At 42.2% G+C, this 21,212-nt stretch overlaps 2 protein-coding genes across 2 annotated transcripts; both read left to right on the top strand.

The window, feature by feature from the left end:
• Positions 1-1,209: 1,209 nt before the first annotated feature.
• Positions 1,210-10,457, top strand: LOC105931072 (drebrin-like protein A). The gene is made up of 11 exons (XM_036140721.1): positions 1,210-1,236; positions 1,374-1,667; positions 1,761-1,912; positions 1,996-2,050; positions 4,963-5,028; positions 6,143-6,254; positions 6,339-6,536; positions 6,720-6,776; positions 8,626-8,720; positions 8,904-8,973; positions 10,167-10,457. The coding sequence occupies exons 1-11, from the start codon at positions 1,210-1,212 to the stop codon at positions 10,307-10,309; spliced, it is 1,269 nt and encodes a 422-aa protein (XP_035996614.1). The 3' UTR covers positions 10,310-10,457.
• A 2,218-nt stretch (positions 10,458-12,675) lies between these two features.
• On the top strand, positions 12,676-16,736 carry zgc:86599 (Cyt_c_Oxidase_Vb domain-containing protein). Its single transcript, XM_012869690.3, has 4 exons — positions 12,676-12,854; positions 13,781-13,851; positions 16,014-16,113; positions 16,285-16,736. Exons 1-4 carry the CDS (start codon positions 12,752-12,754, stop codon positions 16,395-16,397), a joined length of 387 nt encoding a protein of 128 aa, XP_012725144.1. The 5' UTR covers positions 12,676-12,751; the 3' UTR covers positions 16,398-16,736.
• The last annotated feature ends 4,476 nt before the right edge of the window (positions 16,737-21,212 follow it).

Raw genomic sequence — 21,212 nt, 5'->3', positions numbered from 1 at the left:
AAATAAACGAAGTAAAAGTACGCTCTAAATCACCCGTTTTGTCATGTAGTAGACGAGAACAGTACTGTTTTCTGCCTACCAGCGGGACCCGGATGTAGCGCTGACGTCACACGTGAACTACCCTATAACTGTTGAAACACAGCTTTTCAACCACTCTACTGATAAATGGCAGGTTGGCACTATCCACTGCCTAAGCAGGATAAATATTGAATGATTTTTAAAAAATCAGCTGTGCTACAAGACCTTTTTACCTCCTTTGAAGCACAAATGTGTCATTTACCTAGCACTAAAACCAGACCCACAATACTATGTACATATCTTGCCTGGACAGGGGAAAAAACACAGAAAATACATTCACTTCTGTCTTTGGGACTTTGTGGCACTAGTCTTTATTTTTTTGTGACATGGATTCAACCAGGTGGATGAAACCTCAGACAGTTTGTTCTGTACCGTATGGGATGTAGCATCACAGAGATTTAGCAGCTGCTCATCCACAATGCAAATTTCCCACCACATCCCAAAGATGCTCTTTCAGACTGAGATCCGGTGACAGTGGAGGCCATTGGAGTTCAGTGAACTCATGTTCACGTCAAATCAGTTAGAGATTATTTAAAGTTTGTAACAAGGTGCCTGGATCCAGGCTTTCATGTTGTTTATGCCAAATTCGGACCCCACCGAATGAAGAGTCTGGCTGAAAACCAGACTCATCGGACCAGGCAACCTTTTTATTCTGTTATTATCAACTTTTATAGAGCTTGATAGCCTTAGTTTCTTGTTCTTAGCTAACAGGTTTGGCATCTAGTGTGGTCTTCTGCTGCTATATCAGCTTGATGTGCTTGTGCGTTCAGAGATGGTTTTCTGTATATCTTGGTTGTAATGACTGGTCAGAAAGGGAATTAAAAATAAAAAGTTCTTGAAATTAGTGTATTTTTCTTTAATTTAAGCAGGTAAATAAGATTATCTACCAATGGAATTAGTATTTTGAAGATAATTAGATATACTGCACTTGATATAAGAGGATAGAGAGGAGTTGTTCCTATTTTAAGTACATAATCGTATTCCATTTTCAGATAATTTCAATTTACCTGCTCAAATCAAGGACAAATACACTAATTTCAAGAAAATATTGCTTACTTTTATTTCCCTTTTTGCAGCTTGAGTACCCTCCGATCTTCAGGATGTTCCAGTGAGGGAAACAATGGGGTACTTATGTATGTTGACATCCCAAACAGTCTTGTAACGAGTAAAGCCCCCACATTGGCTCACTGCCCTAAACAGTGTCTCATGCAAAGTCACTGTGCAACCAATATCTTCACTTGCATCTACAGCGCAGCCTCTGCCTGTCAACCTTCTTTTGATGGTTTGAACGACAGTCACGATGCCCCCACCTGTACCATGTGGTGCCCCTTCTACATGTACCAACTCCTTGCAAATCTTATATACCTGTAGCTGCTCTCTGTTTTTCAAATTTACATCCAAATGTAACTATTATTTTTTCAGTACTAATCTTTGTGCTCAATGTTTTTTGCCAGTGGGTGTGGGCATTTTTCACAACATGTTCACCAGTTTCTCCTCTGCTTGTACAACAGGGTTCTGTGTACAGGAAAGTCAATGCTGTGGAGGAGATCCAACAAACCAACAAGGACAACTTCTGGGACCAGGCTCAGGTTCGCTCTGTCTTACACAGCTCCAGCAGCCTCACAGGCCAGAGCAAACTGCTTTGCCACCGGGGCCTAAAAGTGACGAATGTCTTTTCTCAGAGGGACGAGGCAGTGCGACGAAAAGAGGAGAGCAAGAGAGCGGAGCAGGAGAGGCAAAAGCTGGAGAGGGAGAGGAGGGAGTTGGATGAGAAACAGGCGAAGGAGAGGGAGAAGAGAGAGAAGGAGAGAGCGCGGGAGATTGAACGAGAGAAGTGAGTTATCACTACGCAGCAACATGCAGGACACCTGTTGAAGACATGTTCACTGGAGGTGTGTGTGTGCTGGTGCATGGCAGGACTCTCCAGAAAAAAATGGAAGAAGAGGAAAAGGAAAGGGAGCAACAGCGACAGGTGAGTGAACACTGAGCACGTTACTAAAGGTATTTAAGGACTATTCCAGGTTGGTTTTCCCTGGTCTCTTTTCTACTATGACTTTCTACTCTGAAAAGTAGAATAACGTCATCATGTTAGGAGATGGAATACATTAGGCAGCAAGTGAAGACTTTGAATTCATTTCAGTTTGTTTGTACAGCACAGACAAATGTTCAATAGTTTTGAGCCAAACCGTCAATGACATCTTACAGAGATGCTGCTCTTGTGGGGTGTTTCCAAGTTTGCCGTGGTCCATATCTGTCAAATAAGGTCCAAGGAAGGAATTGGTGAACTGGTGTCAAGATCATGGCTCACCGATTTAAATGGGGGAGTGAAGGCTGCTCCAGTGTGGTGTGATTTGACAGATGAGCTACATTAGTTCAAATGGTTTAATGCTGGTTCTGATAAAAATCTATCAGACGTCCCCAATTTCCGGGGACAGTCCCCGTCTTAAGTGATCTGTCATCCGTCCGTCCGTCTCCCCAGCCACTTGGGCCAGCTCCTCAGGAGGAATCCCAAGGCGTTCCCAGGCCAGCCGGGAGACATAGTCCCTCCAGCGTGTCCTGGGTCTTCCCCTGGGCCTCCTCCCGGTGGGACGTGCCTGGAACACCTCACCAGGGAGGCATCCAGGAGGCATCCTAACCAGATGCCCGAGCCTCCTCAACTGGCTCCTCTCTATGTGGAGGAGCAGCAGCTCTACTCTGAGACCTCCCCGGATGACTGAGCTCCTCACCCTATCTCTAAGGGAGAGCCCAGACACACTACGGAGAAAACTCATTTCATTTCATTTCTCTCTCCGTGATCTGTCATGATGGAGTAAAAAGGTTTAGCACAACAAGCCTTCCACCACCCTCTGGCATTGCATATCGAGGAAAACAAACTAACCCCCAGACAGAGATTAGTTGGCATCATCTTGTGTGCGCCCCCCCCCCCCCACCTCACAATCCCCCGGCCATTTTAACTTTCCCAGTTCCTTTCTCTGCCAAACCTCTGACTCTGTGTCTGTTGGAGCTTAGCTTTGTTGCGGTGCCACTCGCTGTGATGGGTGCAGTTCCCCAGGGGAGGGAGTCTGTGGCTTCTCATATTTCGGAAACAGTCTGATTTTGTCTCTCCTGGCTGATATCACTACAATAGCTTTAAATTTGATCAACCAAGTGTAATAAAGCTCATGCATGAAGACAGCTAACACAAGATAATGTATTTATTATAATGTGTTTTATATGCTGTGTTGTTTCCATCTGGTAAAAGGTTTTTGATCTCAGTGCGTTCATGATACACAGGATACCTGTTCCCAGTCACTTTGTGAAAAGTGTACACGCTGCTTTGATTTGAGGAAGGTCCGTTTCTGTAGCTGTCACTGATGCAGATCATTCTGGGGACAAATGAGTTTAGAACAGGTCAGGGTGAGGTTAGAAAATAATCCAAATCTTTGATGGTCCCCTGGAGCTGCTATTTCTTCCGTGTTGTCCAATCTATCTGATATTGTTTCATTAAAAGAACATCAGAGAACGGCTCTGAAGGCTTTTGTTGGTGGAAACCATGTTTTTGGCCTTCTCACGACCGGATTTGGCAAGTTTTGTTTTCCGGGGTGCGTCCGCAGCAGACGCGCCCCGGAGCGGTTAGCGCTAACCATAGGAGGCCTTTAGTCCTCAACGCGGTCGGCCCGGGATTGACTCCAACCCGCGGTGCTTTGCCGCCTGTCTTCCCCCTCTTCCTGTCAGCTCACTGTCAATAAAACGCGTGCAACTAGACCCACAAACACATAAAAAAAAAAAAGTTTTGTTTTTTCCTGCGTCGCTCTCACAGCATCACGGGTTAGCTTCGGTGTGAGTGGTTGAAATAGCACGTCGATAAAATGACAGACAAGTGGCTTATCCAATCATATGCAAGAATTTTTGATAAGGCCCAGCCTTCAAAAAAGGCAATTCCTATGGAGAGGTCCCAGATGGATGTGAGTGGAGCTAGGCGCAGCGACATGCGTCTGGCGAGAGTCAGGTTAGCATATCCCATCACCCCAAGGTGATGGGAAACATTTAAATGTGTTGGAATGGCCTAGTCAAAGTCCAGACCTCAATCCAATTTGTGGTTAAACCTGAATATCGCTGTTCACAAATGAGAACCATTCAACATGAAGAAACAGAAATAGTTTTAGCCTTGAGAAACGGGCAAAGATCCCAGAGGCCAGATGTGGCGAGCTCATAGAGACTGATCCAATACAAAAGGTGGCTCTATGAAGTATTGATTTTAAGGGGTTGAACAATCTTTATAATATGGGTATTTCTAATAAAATAATAATAATACATGTTCAAATTTGTTGCAAGGGTAATACTATTATAGGGGACAGTATGCAGGTCATGTTTGTAGTAGCCAAATCGGTTTTCCAGGCTGGAGTTTTAGTTGGAGATTTAGGAGTTGTTCAAGTCGCTTTCCTGAGTTGTAACTTAAGGTTCTGCTGTCCGTGCACAAATTCAACATGACTATAGTTCCCAAAGCCAATTCAGTTTCAGATCAAGTCCAAATGCCTCTGAACACAAAGCACTCCAGCCCAAGTACTGTACCTGTCATTGTCTCAGAGCTCTGAAAGTTCAGATTGAAACTGGAAATAAGGGTTATCTTTATCTCCAGTGGGTGTGAATTAGGATGCTTGGACGCAGGATACAGACTTTTCAGCTCAGCATTTAGGATTTGTTTAGTAAATGCTGTTTTAGAAACACTTTCCATGATTGCTCGTCTCACCATCTAAACAGCCACCCTCCTTTTTCCTCCCTCTGTTATTTTTCAACACATTACGGTTCTGAGTGAAAGTTGCAGTACATTTTACATGTGTTGTTTCCATTTTTTTAATTCCTGTTTTATTGCAAATCATGTTCAAATCACTGTGACCGTTGCAGAATCAGCAGGAAAATACGAAGAGGGCAACAGGAATAAACGCTGCAGCCTCTGTGCAGAAAGCTAATGTGAGTATGGCTCATTCAACATATCAGCACCCACTAAAAGCTGAATTCAAGTCTTTCAATCCCTTGTGTGAGCACAGGTGCATAGAATCCAGCAGCTGGTCATGCAGACCAGACATTTGAGAAAGAAGTCAGTACATCCGAGCAGGGCAACGTGATAGGAAACCACCTGTGCAATATATATCCTGTCTACTAAATGTTCCACAGTCAGCTGTTTGTGGTGTTCTGACAAAGTGGAAGTTAATGGGAACCGGCTCAGGAGATGCAGAGGCACAGAGTGCTCAGAGATCCACATATTTCTGCACTGCATAGCTCCCTACCTCCAAACTTCAATGGTGTGCAGAGAGCTAAAATCACAAACACACGTGCAGAGGAATGGCCAAGAGTTCCCTTAAAGCCCACACCACCTACACCTTGGGGAAAGCTGCATAGCACCATATTAAACCCTGTGGATCAAGACTAGGTGCTACTCAACTTGAGATGTGTTCCAAAGCAGACGAGTGAATACTTTAGGCAGTTTAGGGAATGAAAGTTTGCATCCAAACATGGACTCTTCAGAATATCCCTTTACCCAGAAGGCTTAGCAAACCACATCACAGTAACAAAGACAAACATATTTTAAAATTGGAGAAATAAACCTGCTGTTTAAGCTTCAGACTCTAAAAGCTTTTGTTGCACCTCTTTCAGTAATTAAATCAGGGGTCGCCAACATGGTGCCTGTTCTAAAAACAGCACAACCCACCAGTGAGCTGCATCTAAAATGTTCTTATTTCATTACTCTTCCTGTTTAATCACTCTTGAATTTATATAAATTGAAAAACGACAATATCTATATAACAAAGCATGAAAAATATGTTGATTTTATATAAGGTTAAGGTGAACTCTGACTCTTCGTGTGACACAACACCAATAAAGTAGCTCTCAGATTCGAAAAGGTCTGTGACCGCTGCACTAAATGATTTAAAGCTCTGTGATTGGATGCTTCTCTATGGGCTTCTAAATGTGCCATTGATAAACTCTCTCCTAGATTCTCAGAAGGTTTTGTTTTAGCTCAGTGGACCTGGATGGTCTAGTCTTTCAGACAGTTGTGTAACGTGTCTCTTTCTTTCATTCGCAGGAAGCAAAGTCGCTCATTTCTCAGAGGTCCTTCAATCCCAGAGACATCTTCAAGCAGAAGGAGCAGAGCTTTGACGCCGACAACAGACCACCTCCTGCGTCATCCCGATACGGTAAAAAAAAACAACCCAACAACAACCTGACATTAAACTCCCCTCGGGAGAACTCATGTTTTATGTTCATGTTTTTACCCTCAGGACAGCCGCGCAGTGTGTTTCCGTCCCAGGAGTCATTTGAGACCGAAGCTCCGGCGAACCCTCAGAGCCCCCCATCAGAGTTGCAGTCCCCCACGAGGAACCCCTTTTCTGCATTTACACCTAAACTGCCTGTGTTTCCTGCTGCAGCTGTCTCCCCCACACCCCCGGAGGCTACAGGTGTACCTGAGCACCCTGCAGGTCAGACACACTTCCTGTTAAGCTCATTTTGTGCAGGTGTCAGTCGTGGAATCCTCGTCCTCTGCATCCATATACACGTCATATTAACTGCACATATATGAACAGCCAAGGCTGCGTGATCAGAGTGTGCCGATTCGCTAACCAGAAATCCTGTCTCCCTTTTTCTCCTCTCCCTGACTACAGAGGATGGTTTCACTGAGGAGGCGGAGTGGTCAGATGAGTTTGAGGAAAATACTCCAGGTATGACGGCCGTAACATCACCGATGTTTTCCTTCCATGACATTTTGTGTTTGTAAGGTTAGACAGGAGCTGTAGAGCTCAACGCTGTATAACCTTGTGCTAGAAAATAATAGGGATTAATTCCACTTTTATTTGTAGGAAATCGTAAATTTGGAGTTTCCTCTTACAGGGGACCATCTTAGTTTGCCTAGTGAACATAAAATAACATTTTAACCTCCTCATAGGAAGAAGCAAGCTGGTAAAATAACCCCCAGGTAGTTTTAGACCTTGAAATATCATTTAAAAACGTTTCTGCCTTTATTGGGACATAAACTCCCCACAGTTCAGCTGAAAACAAATGTCTCTCAGAGGGAAACATCTGAAAATAACATTTGCAATAACTTGGCTGCATAAGTGTGCCTACTCTTAGACAAATTCATTGTTTTCTGCCCCTTTTAATCCTATTTCAACAATTATGACTATTATCAGTTATGGTCGTTCTGACTGACGTTTAAAAGCTTCGAGCGGTCAGTGTGACTGAAAGGGCTGTATTTGAAATTGAGCCCATTTACCCCTTACCACTAAACTGTGAGGAAAACTGAGCTGTGCTAGCATAGCTTCACATGTGCCGTACAGCACGGCACTGTGAAAGCAGTCATGAATAGCTGAAGACAACAAAGGTGAATTTGCTCAGAGTAGTGATGGCAAGGCAAGATGGAAACTGGTCAGTAAGACCGCTGAGAGCCCATCGGTGGTCCTGAAGGAAGTCCAGCTGCTGTTTTTGTGGTTAATGCTGGTAATGTTTTATCGCATTTTACAGGCTATATGTCCCAAAAGGTACAGAAAGTGTTAAAATCATGTGTCATGTGGTCTCATTTTTTTTTTACATCACAAAAGCCTAACATTTTAAGTGGAGTGTGGAGTTTTTTATACCATGTGTAATTATCTTTATCATAGAGACAAATATGCTAAAATATGGCCACAGCCATTGGTCTATATTTAACACTAGAGTCAGCATAATAATAAAGAACATTTTGCCCTCAACTTGAATATTGTAAAGTGAAAGTTGAGTTATTATTTAACTGTAAAAATAAACAGCATTTTAGGATTTTGCTCCGGTCACATGGATTTGTATTATGACATCAATATAAACTAGAGAAAATAGTTCCACTAGTGTCAGTCCGGTTCTGTGACTAGGTGAGTTATTGCAGCTCCTCGTCTGCAGTAGAAACCAGCCCAGAACGTTCCTATCCATACAAAGAATGCAGCCAAACACTGTAAGACTCCTGTAGGACCTCCAAGGCCAAAGGAGTCCTATGACGCACTTCAAGTCTGAAGGCAAAAGTATGATCAGCCGTCTCCATAACGGGTTGCTACTACTCTCCATCTTGAAAGAAATTGACTTAACTAAAGGACTTTGGTAAAAGTGCCATGCAAAAGGCAAATTACAGTTTTTTTTTCATTTGGCTATTAAGCAATGGACCAACAAAGAGTAATAAAAAAATGGAAAAGTGGATTGAAACTGATACATGGCTTAGAAAATGTTCACAAACAATACTTTGAAAAGTGTAGCCTGCATTTGTATGGCATGGCTACAGGAAAATACCCAATTTCACAACTATGCACAGCTCTCCCCCCAAAGTACAATTGGAATTGTGGTTGTTCCAAAACAAAGTGTAGAGAAGTCCAACGATATAAATTTGTTTGCGAGGCAGTGTAAAGTACGGGTCCAAACCAATAAGAACGGTTCTGATTCTCCAGGCCGGATGCAGAGGAACACTTAGAACAACAGAACCAGGGGTTCCAGTCTGATCAGGGAGCCCTCCACAGAGAACCGCCACGTTCATTCACTCCTGTCTTCCTCCCACAGCTCACAGTCCAGTTCAGGAGAATCTGTACGAGTCCCCAGATCCAGTTGAGACTTCTGACAATCTGTATGAAGGTTTTAACCAGGATGAAGCAGAGGTGAGTTCCCTTTTTTTATTAGTGGAAAGTGCTGAAAATACCTCCTGGCCAGTCTGGTGCTGATGGTAACAGAGTTTATTAACGTTCAGTTTTGAATAATATTCAACTTATCATTCCTGCAGATTCCTCTGGGTTTGCAGCCTTTACCTTTTAATGAAATGTTTTGATCTTGTAAAATTTTAGGCGCAGGACTACAATCCAGGTAACAGTGGACAGCAGTACAGGGCCAAAGCTCTGTATGACTACCAGGCCGGTATGTAAACACATAATGCTTGTTAAAATATTGGAGCTTTAAGGGTAAAAAAAAACAAAACAGGACTGATGCTCCTGCAGAGGGCCTTTGTTTAGGTTTTTTATTGTATTTTACAATTGAAATCAGATTTATAGAAAAAATGCTACTCTTCCCTAATATCTGCCTTTTAATCAAGCTGAACATCTCCTTATTCACTTCAGCTTGGATGACTTAAAATAATTCTACTTGCTAAATGCCAGAACAATAAGAACAATAAATTATATAATTTGTAAATGCCCAGCTGATGATGTATTATAGGTTAATCATATTAATCATGAAAAAAACTATCAAAGGAAACCAGCCAACATGACGTAACCGTGGAAGTCCATAAATGGAGTTCATCCTTGGGTCCAATTTCCAGAAGCATGAAGGCTCCGTTATAAGTACCATGGGAATGTCCAGCTATCTTACAGTTTTTAAGACAGGCTACCCTGTGGTCTGAGGAAACAAAAACTTTGGCCACGATGAGAAACTTCATACATTTGCAGAAAACTTTCAGGCTCCCACTCATGGTAAATGGCTTGTACTTGTATAGCGCTTTAACTAGTCTTTTGACGGCCTCCAAAGCGCTTTACACTACAGTTCAGTCATTCACCCATTCACACACACATTCACATGTGTGTGTGAATGAGTACAGACAGGATCCCCCACACCCCACCATCCTCTGTAACAGAATGGTGAGGGGAGGATGTGGATCACTTCTGGTTCCAGAGCTGAGATTGTGGTTCTTGTAGCAACTCAAGAAGTTCCACCCTCTACAGGAGATGCTTGTCGTCTTCTATAGCGCCGTCACTCCGTCTGTCCTGTGTTCTGGTATTTAGCAAACAAAAACGATTTTGGTGATTCCAAGGGAACTAAAGCAGGAAACGTTCAGCCGGATTTAAAAGTCGGCGTCAGTGAATATGTTTTTATGTAGTGTATTTAAATGTCTGGTTTTATCTAAGTCTCTTGATTATTGCAGTTTGCTTAGATTTTCCAACCTGACAGACCCACAGTGGCCGCATGCAACTAAAAATAGATCATGAAGATGAAAGGCATTTATTTCAACGTGTACTAAAATAAACAGGGCCATGAGCATAATTAAAGACCACAGCATCTGCACCATTAAACTCTTTTTTTCCCCCCACTTACCTGGATTACCTTTCCTTCCACAGCTGATGATACGGAGATCAGCTTCGACCCTGATGACATAATAACAGAGATAGATATGCTGGACGAAGGCTGGTGGCGAGGTTATGGACCCGATGGACATTACGGCTTGTTCCCCGCCAACTATGTGGAGCTCATCTCTGACTAACTGCAGCCTGGCCGCTCCGATGTGAACATGGATTCTTATTAAAATGGCTTATCGTTTCATGTTACAGCTCGTCTCTGTTTACCACCATCTATCCCGCTATTGTCTATACCTGCTCGAAACAATAAAATGTTGCAAACCTTCAATCTCACTTTGTATTGTTCCCTTGAAGGAAACCGTCAGTTTTTTGTCAAAGGAATTGTTCAGACTTTTTAATGTCACAGACGTCATGACCTGTCAGTAGGTCAAGAGATTTCACCTAGTCTTCACTGTGGTGGCAGCACATTTTATAGCTAACGTCTAGTCAGAACAGGTCCGAAACATCTTAATAACTGCACTATCACAAATAGCTGATACTAATGTGAGTATGTAACCCTTTGAATGGTGGGTATGTTTACCGCTGATTGTCATTTACATAGGGATTTGAGGGTTTTTGCAGTAAGGATTGTAGGTTAAAGTAAAGAAAGGTAAGATGCAGCCAAATATGCTCAGCTCATTGATATTTTTCCAGGAACACAGACAGGAGAGACAACTTTTAAGCCAATTTAACATTAGCCTAATCATACTTGAACTAAAAACTAGCATAATAAAAAAAAAAGCTAATGTCACTTTGAACGTGATTTGGTTACTTATTGTGGTAATATGTTACCACAATAAGTAACCAAGCCAAATAGTGGCCTTTAAAAGTGAAATATGCCTTATGTAATAAAGTCATGGATTTTGAAATGAATGTTGATGTATTAAAATAGATAATCAAGAATAAATTTAATTTTCAAGTATGCTGTAAAACACCCCTTCATGGTATGCTTCCTGTAGCATCTGAGGAGCAAAGCGAGGCAGAAAATATTGATGAACACTCTAGGTAGAAGTCAGGTAGGTCACTTTTGGGTGAAGTTGAACGGTATTAGAAAACCTTGTAATGGCAATATTATTGGTAAAAATCTTTGTATTCTTTTTAGGTCATATTTTTCAAGTCGTTGATTTTTCTCAGTCTTTTTTTAACAATTACGTCACAGTATTTGCTGCTGACTTGCTAAATATGGATCTCCAGCTTACCGATTTTGTGAATCCGTTGGGGGCTGTGGGGGCAAAAATAACCAGGAATTCAGACCACAGTTCCATTTTATATAGGCCACCACAGAAGTGAAAAAGAAGAACTGCAAAACATGGCATGTCCCCTTTAATATTTGCACACAAGTTAAGTGTTTCTTGATTCTACCGCAAAGGCAGGAATTAGACCTGGGTGTTGTTAGCAAAACTGAACAAAGAAGCATTTTTCCCTCAGCAAAGGAACTTATTATGTTAAAAACAGATTTTTGTATTTCTCAGGTTATGTTTGATGTTTAAAATTGATGGTCTGAAACGTCTATGAGCGTGACAGATGAGCAAAAACATAAGTAGTCTGTAAAGGAGCAAATACCTTTTCATGGTGCTATCTCAATCGACTGACTCTTAATGCTGTATTCTCTTCATAGCCTCTGCGTGTATAGCAGATCGTTCTGCCAATGTCAGGCTTTAGACATGGGACATGCAGAGAATGTAGGGATAAATGACACTAACTGCCACAGACCCAACTCACACGGAAAACGCACTGTTTGACCCACATCCATCAGGTAAGCTTCAGAAACAATAAATCAAAAACTGAAAAATATACCAAAAGCTGTAGAGGCTATCGCCCCCTGCTGAGACGTTTGTGGTCTGTTACATGTTACGATAATAATACTGGTAATGCCTTTTTGCACACTCTAATTTCTCAGGAAACGTCTCATTACAGAGTTCTGTTAACGAAGGCCTAAGGTTATTACAGAGAATTTACTGTGGGCATGAATGTATCATTTAGGGAACGTTAAGGGAATAATTCACACAATAACACAGTGATTCATACCATTCTCAAAAGGGACTGATACCAGACTTATTGGACTCAAATACGAATCTTATCATACCCTGAAGACTATTTGCACAATGTAAGCCTCTCAGGAAGTGTTTGGTCAGTGCTATCAACTGATTTCATATATATATATATATATATATATATATATATATATATATATATATATATATATATATATATATATATATAATACAATACAATACAATGTGAGGAAACGTGTATTGTGTCTGTGTGTTATGTTTACATCCTGAGCCGGTGTCTGTCTCAAAGAAAAATCACTGTGGTAGCACATGTTGACAATGAGGATTCTTGAATTTTAGACAGTGGGTCAGGAAATTAAATTTGGACACTGTAAATTCCCTGCTGTCCCCTTTGTGCCTATCCGGGTCTGGAAAGTACTTTCATCAAACCTGATACAGTTCCAGACAACGAGTACTTAAATAGGCCAGGCATAGGGGGCGCTAATGCGACTAAAGCAGAAGGAAAGCTTGTGCGGAAGAAGAAGAAGTCCATCCGTCTTTACCGGTGGGTGACTAGCGCGCATTGAAGGAGAAATGGCTTCAAGGTTACTGCTCCGCTCCGGCCTGAGAGCCGTGGCTGCCTGCCGGGCGGCCCGGGCTCCGGCTCCCGCTCTGAGCCGCAGCATGGCGGCTGGAGGTGAGGCCCACACCGACTCAGAACCGAGCTAATACCGAGCTGAAACGTTAGCTAGGCTGCTCCGTCTCACCCCCGGAACTGTTCCTATCCAAGGTGTCCCTGGACGGGCTCGGTCCTACCGGCAGACACCGGTTCTGTTTAAGCTTTTTAGGCTGTGAACGGTGCATGTTCTGGCGCTGTCTGTTCAGCCCGGCTGGGCTGGTTCTGAAGATCCAGATGTTCTGAAGCCATTAGCTCAGCTGCTGGTTAGCATTAGCCTAGCCGTGACAGCTGCGAGGTCAAACGGGCTAGGTAACCGAGAAGGCTCGGTGGTTCTGCTGGCGGTTCTGTCGGACATGTGCTTTAGGTTTATGGGTTGATAAGCGATAAATGTGTTTTTAGTGGTGGACAAAGTTCTTGGTTACATTACTTGAGTCAAGGTACAGATCCTAGTGGTTAAGATATTACCCTAAGAAAAGTAAACGGAAGTCCCGGAGGATGCTTTCAGAAATACTGAAGTATTTCCTTGAACATCTCAAACGTTAAACAGCGCATTCAAATTGAGTAGTTACGAATAATTGGCAAATGTTTGCGCTGTATTATTATTATTATTATTATTATTATTATTATTATTATTAATAATAATAATAATAATAATAATAATAATAATAATAATAGTGATAATAATAATAATAATAATAATAATAATAATAATGCATTAGTCTTATACAGTGCTTAAATGGACAAGTTGGCTTAGGTGACTTGCCCAGAGACACATCGACAGCATGTCCTAGAGCGGGGATTTGATCCGGCAACCCTCTGGTGATTGGCTCGGTTGTAGAAGTTAGTTTGTTTTCGTAAACGTTGGGGATTTTCCTCCTAGTTCGGTGTTTACTCAGAAAGCTTGGTTGCCTCCGTTGATGCCCGTGTCCTGTTGGTGTTCTCAGGGATTCCCACTGATGAGGAGCAGGCCACCGGACTGGAGAAGATCATCATGAAGGCCATGAAGGAGGGAACGGTAACGTCCCTTAGGTTCTATCGGTGAAAACCTTCAGCTCAGACGCCTTTTCGTTACAGCATGTCTTTGTCCTTTACACCAGGTCCTCAGGACCCGCTGTCCTGTGTGCTCTAGATGTCTCTGCTCCACCACTGAATGAAATGATTGCATGACCTCCTCAGCAGCCATTAGGGGCTGCAGAGAACTGTTAATCACTCATTTATTTAGGTCCAGTGTGTGGAGGCAAGAAAACATCTAAAGATGAAGATCAGTGGGTCCTGGGGAGCTGGGTTGAAGAGCCTGCTTATCTAGTGGGGTGACTGGGCCTTAAGTATACTAAACTACTGATTCTAGTGGTCACTAAGATAAATAACAATGGAGAGTACATGCGTTGATGTCTTTAAACTTCATATACTGTCTTTATTTAGCTTTATTTTTATTTGTCTAAATCTATAATCTACAACTAGGTCATCTTATTTTAGCTGAAGCTGCATCAGTTGACTTTTAAAGCCGGACTTCGCTTACATCTTCATTAGAGTTGCAGCTAACTAATTAATTGATTATGTTGATAATCAATGATTTTTATGATCAATGAATCAGACAAAAAAAGTTTTATTTCCTTTTTTTTTTTTTCAAAATAGAGCATTTGGACTGAGGGCAAATAAGCCAAAAACACAAGTTACTACTTAGGTGTTCGGTTACAATATTAGGTAATAAATAATTTTGCTTCAAATAACGTTTCTGCGGTTGTTTTATGGAAATTCAACAACTCTGCTAACGTCAGAGTTTCTATTTTAAATAAATCTTGTTGCGAGTAAACCCACGTAATGATCGGATTATGTGATTTTCAGCCCATATAAACGATGGATCCAGAATACTTTTTTCTTTTCATCTAAACACATTTCAATCACATCAGGGAAAGTTGCGCACCTAAACAAGCTCCTGTCGTTCACCAGCTAACAAGCTAACAGTCGCAGTAGACAAGCTATCAGACGTTGAGGCGGCACCTGAAGCACGACTTCAGCCACGCAGCACTCCGCTCACAGCCCCAAGCCCAGCCTCATATTGAAATGGAGCAAACATCTGATATAGTAACGACTTACCCTGCTGATGTCTGTCTTCACCCTCATCAGTGACTCCATGTTATTTCAGCTCTTGGGTCGTGTTACCTATTTTTTACTTTTGTGAAGCGCGGTGTGCTCCCTATCTTTTGAGGACTTGGTTCGGCTGCTTTTCTCCGTCGTCATTTGTAGAATTTACTACAAAAAAAGCAGTATTGCAGTAAATGGCGCCTCTGCCTGGTTCACATCGCTCTGCAGCCAGCCAGCGTTGGCGCAGCCATGAAGGTAAACGGCTCCGCCACGTGGCGAGTGATCCATTAACCACGCGACACATCGAATCAATGATAAAACGCTTTTAATTGTCGATTTTATCAATTCGTTGTTGCAGACTAGTCTTCATAACCTTCTTCAATACAATTTCCTCTGCTCAGGTTCATTTAGCCACCCAAAGACCCCTCGCTTGTTTTCCTTTCTGCTACGGGTATCAGGCCCAGATCAGTAGCCCTGCTCCACCCTACCTGGCAGTTAACAGAGCTCTGGTCTTTTCCCAGAGATTGGGTGATCAGATTTTTGCAGCCCATGTCCCATGTTGAGTTTTTGTAAAGCTCTGACTTTCTGATACTGAATTATTTAATATAAGAAGTTAGAAGAGCATCTAAAACCTTATTTCTAGCCTCCGAGTACCAACATCACACCACAAGTGAGAGCTCAGTTACTGTAAAACAAGGTTGAACCTTTTTATATTCTGTTAAGTTGGCCTGGTTAGCACATTTAGTATTTTTTAAATGGCAGTGACTTGGTGTCCTCATGGGAACTTTGGATCCTTACCTGAACAACGTTTCCAGAGACGGAGCGTAGAGCAATCAGAGGAACCTTGCTGTAACACATCTAGCCTTCCTGCTGACCTGAGGCAAGCCTTGCTCTCTCATAGCCGCCATCAACAGCAGACGTGTCTCAACGTGCTGTGGACAATCCTGGTCCTTTCACCTCTGAGGACATCAATGGAGTCAGAGGAAATGCAGCGGTTGTGTAGACGGCTAGGTTTGGGCCTTGTCCTTCATCGCCGCTGGGTAGCGCTGCTCCTGATAATCCTCCTCATCCTCATCTTCCTTCTCTCCGCAGGATCCTTACAACATGTTGAAGCCAAAGAGCTACGCTGGTTCCAAGGCCGACCCCCACCTGGTCCCCTCCATCACCAACAAGAGGATCGTGGGCTGCGTCTGTAGGTTACCGGCGGTTACATGAGCCCATGCTAAAACAGATTCCTGTTGGACGTTAGCTTTTGTTACGCTGAACAGACTTAATTATCAGCAGTCAGCATCAAACCTGTTTGGTTGTAAGGGAGCAGCTTCCAGACATCCACCCCCCCCTCATGTTTTGATCTCCTCTGCAGGTGAAGAGGACAACACCGCTGTGGTCTGGTTCTGGCTTCACGAGGGCGAGGCCCAGCGCTGCCCATCCTGCGGCGCCCACTACAAGCTGGTGGCCCACGAGCTCCCCCACTAATTTATAAGCGGGTCTTTTAAAAGACAAGTATACAGTACTGCTTTGACTTTTCTTTGAAATGTTCGTTTATCTGCAGAACTAGAAACCTCAGATTTACCTTCTCACTTTGCCTGGAGCCTTTGTCTTCTCGGCTTGGTGTATTTCCTGGTCTGACGTTCGTCTCGTCTGTTTTAGCACTTGATCCACCTGTTAACCTCAGCTTTGCTTTAAACGTTACATTTCCAAAACGCTCAGATGTGTTTTCGGGACCTTCACCTTCAGTTTACATTGACAGTTGTACTGTATGATGTTACACTCGGACCACTCCTCTTAATGAACCAATAAAGTGCTAAACTCATATCCGGCCTGCTCAGATCTTCTGTTTTTGTATGTAATCAAAGACATTGACACACTATACTCAGGTTATCTTTAGTATTAAAATGAGTTTATTCTGGATGGTAAGTGTGGGGGAGGAAAGGCAAAAGCAAAAAGTCTGTATTGGACAAATTGTCCAGTCACTTTGGTCTGTTTCTTTTGTACAGATGAACAAGACTGATAGCTTGAGCAATATGGTTTTCGTTATGCTGAACGGATTAGCAGACGTAGGGGGTGCCAGAGCATCTTCCACTAATCGGTCTGATACCTGCTACTCGCCGACTTAGAATGAGATTTCAGAAATATATAATATTATTAATTTGCAGCATGCTAAGTAGCAGGTGTCCAGCTTAATCAACTTTACTCTGAAATAATGAGTCTTGGTCAACTTAAGGGCCAAGAACTTTAGGTTTGTCCAGCTCGTGCAGATCAGAAATCCTGTGGGCTGATTATAAATATGTGATAATGAATATGATCACAAAGCTCATTGGAACGTTTCAACAAAAACCTAGAACAATCTCATTTTGCTTGCAGAGACCCTGAACAGGGCTAATGGAACGTCACCATAACACATTAAGGTTTTCCACACGATCCATGGCGTGCAATCATATCATTTTTGCTAGTAATTACCCGACTGTGAGGTCTGTGAGGTAAGCAGGAAACGGAAAGGAAGGATTTGATCAGCAGCATGTTCGTGTCGTTCTTCAGTCTACCAGCAGAGGGCGCAATCTGCAAACCTTTTGCCTATGTCCTGAGACCAGGGAAAAAAGTTTTGTCATTTGGATTTTTTTTAATATATATAAAATAACTGTTGGGGTGTCTAAGAACACATTGCAAAGATATATTTTTTTAAAAATGTAAAATTTTATGACGTGTGCACTGCGGGGCACAACATGACTTCATTGCTGCTGAGCATGAGTCATTAACCAAGTAAAGGCAAGGCAATTTTATTTCTGTAGCACAATTCAGTGCAGAGACAATGCAAAGTGCTTTACACGATTAAAATATAGAAAAAATAAAACAGATTAAAAGCAAGTTGGAATAAAATGCAGAAACAAAACAGAACAGTTTAATTAGAACTGTCAAAGGCAATCCTAAACAAATGTGTTTTTAATCTCGATTTAAAGGAACTCAGGCTTTCCGCACTTTTACAGTTTTCTGGAAGTTTGTTCCAGATTAGTGGAGCATAGGAACTGAATGCTGCTTCTCCGTGTTTAGTTCTGGTTCTAGGTATGCAGAGTAGGCTGGAGCCAGAAGACCTGAGTGGTCTGGATGGTTGATACACTGATAACAAGTCTGTAATGTATTTAGGAGCTAAGCCATTTAGAGATTTATAGACTAACAGAAGTATTTTAAAGTCTATTCTCTGAGATACAGGGAGCCAGTGTAAGGACTTTAGAACTGGGGTTATGTGCTCTACTTTCTTAGTCTTAGTGAGGACGCGGGCAGCAGCGTTCTGGATCAGCTGCAGCTGTCTGATCCACTTTTTAGGCAGACCTGTGAAAACACCGTTGCAGTAATCAATTCTACTAAATATAAACGCATGAATTAGTTTTTCCAGATCCTGCTGAGACATCAGTCCTTTAATCCTAGAAATGTTCTTCAGGTGATAGAAAGCCGACCTTGTAACGGTCTTTAGATGCTTTTGGAGGTTCAGGTCTGAGTCCATCACTACTCCCAGATTGCGGGCCTGATTGGTGGTTTTTAGCTGAAGCTGTGTGTTAACTTTTGATCTCTCCTCTATTGGTCCAAAGACTATTACTTGTTTTGTTTTTATTCAATTGAAGAAAATTTTGGTACATCCATGCATTGATTTCTTCTAAACATTTCCTCAAATGTTAAAGCAATCTATGGAAAGCTCCAGTGGAATTGAACTTCAATCAACAGTCCAAAAGGATGAGGGGGACCTCAACCTTCCTCGTTAATGGTACTAGATAAAGCACTGTGATTTCTCTGTGACAACACTTTACACATCTTACCTAGTTAATGTTGCACCCAGGCATTCTGCATCTGAATGGACTTGGTTTGTTGACCATTTCATGAATTATTTTCCTTTACTCTCATCTGGCTCGGGCTTCCTTTTCCTGATTTCCAGATGGAATTTTTCATCACTTGCCTCAGACTCTGACCTCTAATCTCCTTCACCTGTCTGCTGCCAGGTTATCAGTCCTTCAGCCAAGAGGATTTTGAACTTCAGGTACTGAGAGGTTTTAATTTCAGGCGCACGTATTGGTGTTGCAAGTTGTTGCAAGGCCTGTCTGTCTTCTCTGTATTGAAGCGATGAAGTGAAGCATGGTTATGAATGGTCCACTTGGTGCGGCTGGACATTGTGTAGAACCTGAGCATGTGATCACATACAGCATGTCCACCCCTCCCACACTGCTGATGTGTTCTACAACCACAGCAGGCCTTGTGACGTGGACTTGCTGCTTTTGTTGTTTTAGTCTTTTTTGACCATGTGGAACAGGTGTCCCAGGGCCCAATCCCATGGGTGTTTGATGTCGCCCATGGCATGAGCGGCATCAAAACACACTCAATTTATTGATTTAAGTTATACACGTGGCATTTATCCATTTCAACAATAGCTTTGATTTAAAAGCCTACAATTTGATTTTGGCCCATAATTGACGATGTCACACTTCAGCTGGCTCTGTGGGTCCATCCGAATACCTTTGTAGTGCAGGGACTCTTTAGCCAAAGCAGAATCGTCATGATAAGTGCTGTCCGAATAGTGCAGCCAGTTAGGAAGGAGGTAGGAAAAGGATGCTTCCTCTTGTGGCTTGATTAGCCTAGGAACCTCATGACGTATCTTACTGGTGCTAAGTAGCTATAAGGTATCCCACAATCCTTTAAGATAGAGTTCTTACTGTTGACCCCATGAAATGTCAAGGAACAGAAGCTAGGAGCTATTATTAAGGGTATTCGGATGGAGCCTGTGTCTTCCTTAACTTACTCTGGCTCTGTGCCTTGATCAAATTCATCTTGTTCCTCATGTGCATCCTCCTCGTCTGTCACAGCTATTCTCTCTTCACTCGCTTCTTCTGAAAGGTGTGAGTCTCTATGTCTGAGTCTGGCTCAATTGTTCTAACGAGAATCCTCTCACACTCTGACTTGTCTACTAAATTAATATGAAACAAACATGAAGTCCTGATGTGCACTACAGTTAAAAAGAATAAAGTAGCGATTCAGCCCATGAAAATAAATAGGTTATGCTCTGGAAACTCACTCCAAATGTTCCTTAGATGTTTACACGCTAAAAACAATCAAAGTATAACATCGAAATACATTTTAGATATAAAAAAATCATGCTTCCCTTTACTTGTTCCATAAAATGTGCTCATTGAGATGCCAGCCATTTTCAGAAGACCGGAAAAGGCTACTTGGCAAGGCCACACCCCCGCCATGCTATATCACTGGAAAGCTATGGTTGTCCTCTTTGAAGAAAATCACGACTCAACAGAGTCCCATGTAAAGCATATGAGGAGTTAAGAAAAAAACAAATGTGTACTACAGTGTTCAAAAATGAATTGCTGGATCCCAGGAGGATAAATACACTCATTTCAAGAAAATTTTACTTACATTTAGTTCTCTTTTTGCAGTGTAATCATCAGGGAGGCTTGAGATGTATGTGTGATGTGGCCACATGCAATGTGAGGTAGAACACCGCAAAAAAGGTGAAGATTATCTGATAAATTTAAATAACTTTAAATATTCCGTCTAGTCACACCAGATTTGTCATGCTGCTGCTTCAGAGGTATATCCTAACATTGCACACCACAGTTTTTTTTTTTTACGTAAAAATGGAAAGTACTGTCATACTGTTTCTATAGTAAATGCAGAACAATAAAAAGGAAAATTCTTAAAATAAACCATTTTATTCTGATTTTCCCCACAGTCTTCGATATAAAACACATACCAGGAACAAAGATAGCAGTTACAAACTGTCGAGATTTAGACTTTTTATAGCCTTTATGGGGGGCAAATGTGGCTCAAAATATGGGCTTGATTCCAGTTTCCCCCATCACACGTCGATGGGCCCTTGGGCAAGGCACCGAGCTCAAGTCCCCTACAGATCTGCATAGTGGTGTATGAATGTGTGCGCGCTTGTGAGTGCAGTTAGGTGAATGTGGCTCTAATGGAAAGCTTTGCGTGGTCAGCCTGACTAAAGATCATCTATAATTCTCCCATCTACCGTATACAACAGGACATGTTGTGATGTGAGTGCATGTATGTGCACCGTGAGGCAAACGCTTATGAGCAATGGTCTTATTACAATAAGTGATCTTTGATAATAAAAATATCAAAGAGAAACCAAACGGAATCAGGTCCTCCAACATCAAGTTCTTCCATCACTGCAGGTGCCATTTGGTGATGAGCTGCAGATTTAACAGCATGACTGAGGACCGTTCTAATTAAAGATGGAAACAATGACATTTGGGACTCTTCTTGGATCCAGCATGT

Source organism: Fundulus heteroclitus, chromosome 8, assembly GCF_011125445.2.
Source record: "Fundulus heteroclitus isolate FHET01 chromosome 8, MU-UCD_Fhet_4.1, whole genome shotgun sequence".
NCBI lineage: Eukaryota > Metazoa > Chordata > Actinopteri > Cyprinodontiformes > Fundulidae > Fundulus > Fundulus heteroclitus.
The sequence above is the reverse complement of the archived record's forward strand: the minus strand, read 5'-3'. Positions and strand labels throughout refer to the sequence as shown.

Bases quoted from the DNA above. Each gene is read 5' to 3' on its own strand.
- LOC105931072 (XM_036140721.1), top strand. From the start codon at position 1,210: ATGTATGTTGACATCCCAAACAGTCTT. The intron at 5,029-6,142 runs GTGAGTATGGCT...TTTCATTCGCAG, and splicing joins CCTCTGTGCAGAAAGCTAAT to GAAGCAAAGTCGCTCATTTC. The intron at 6,537-6,719 runs GTCAGACACACT...CCCTGACTACAG, and splicing joins TGTACCTGAGCACCCTGCAG to AGGATGGTTTCACTGAGGAG.
- zgc:86599 (XM_012869690.3), top strand. From the start codon at position 12,752: ATGGCTTCAAGGTTACTGCTCCGCTCCGGCCTGAGAGCCGTGGCTGCC. The intron at 13,852-16,013 runs GTAACGTCCCTT...TTCTCTCCGCAG, and splicing joins AGGCCATGAAGGAGGGAACG to GATCCTTACAACATGTTGAA. The intron at 16,114-16,284 runs GTAGGTTACCGG...TCTCCTCTGCAG, and splicing joins GAGGATCGTGGGCTGCGTCT to GTGAAGAGGACAACACCGCT.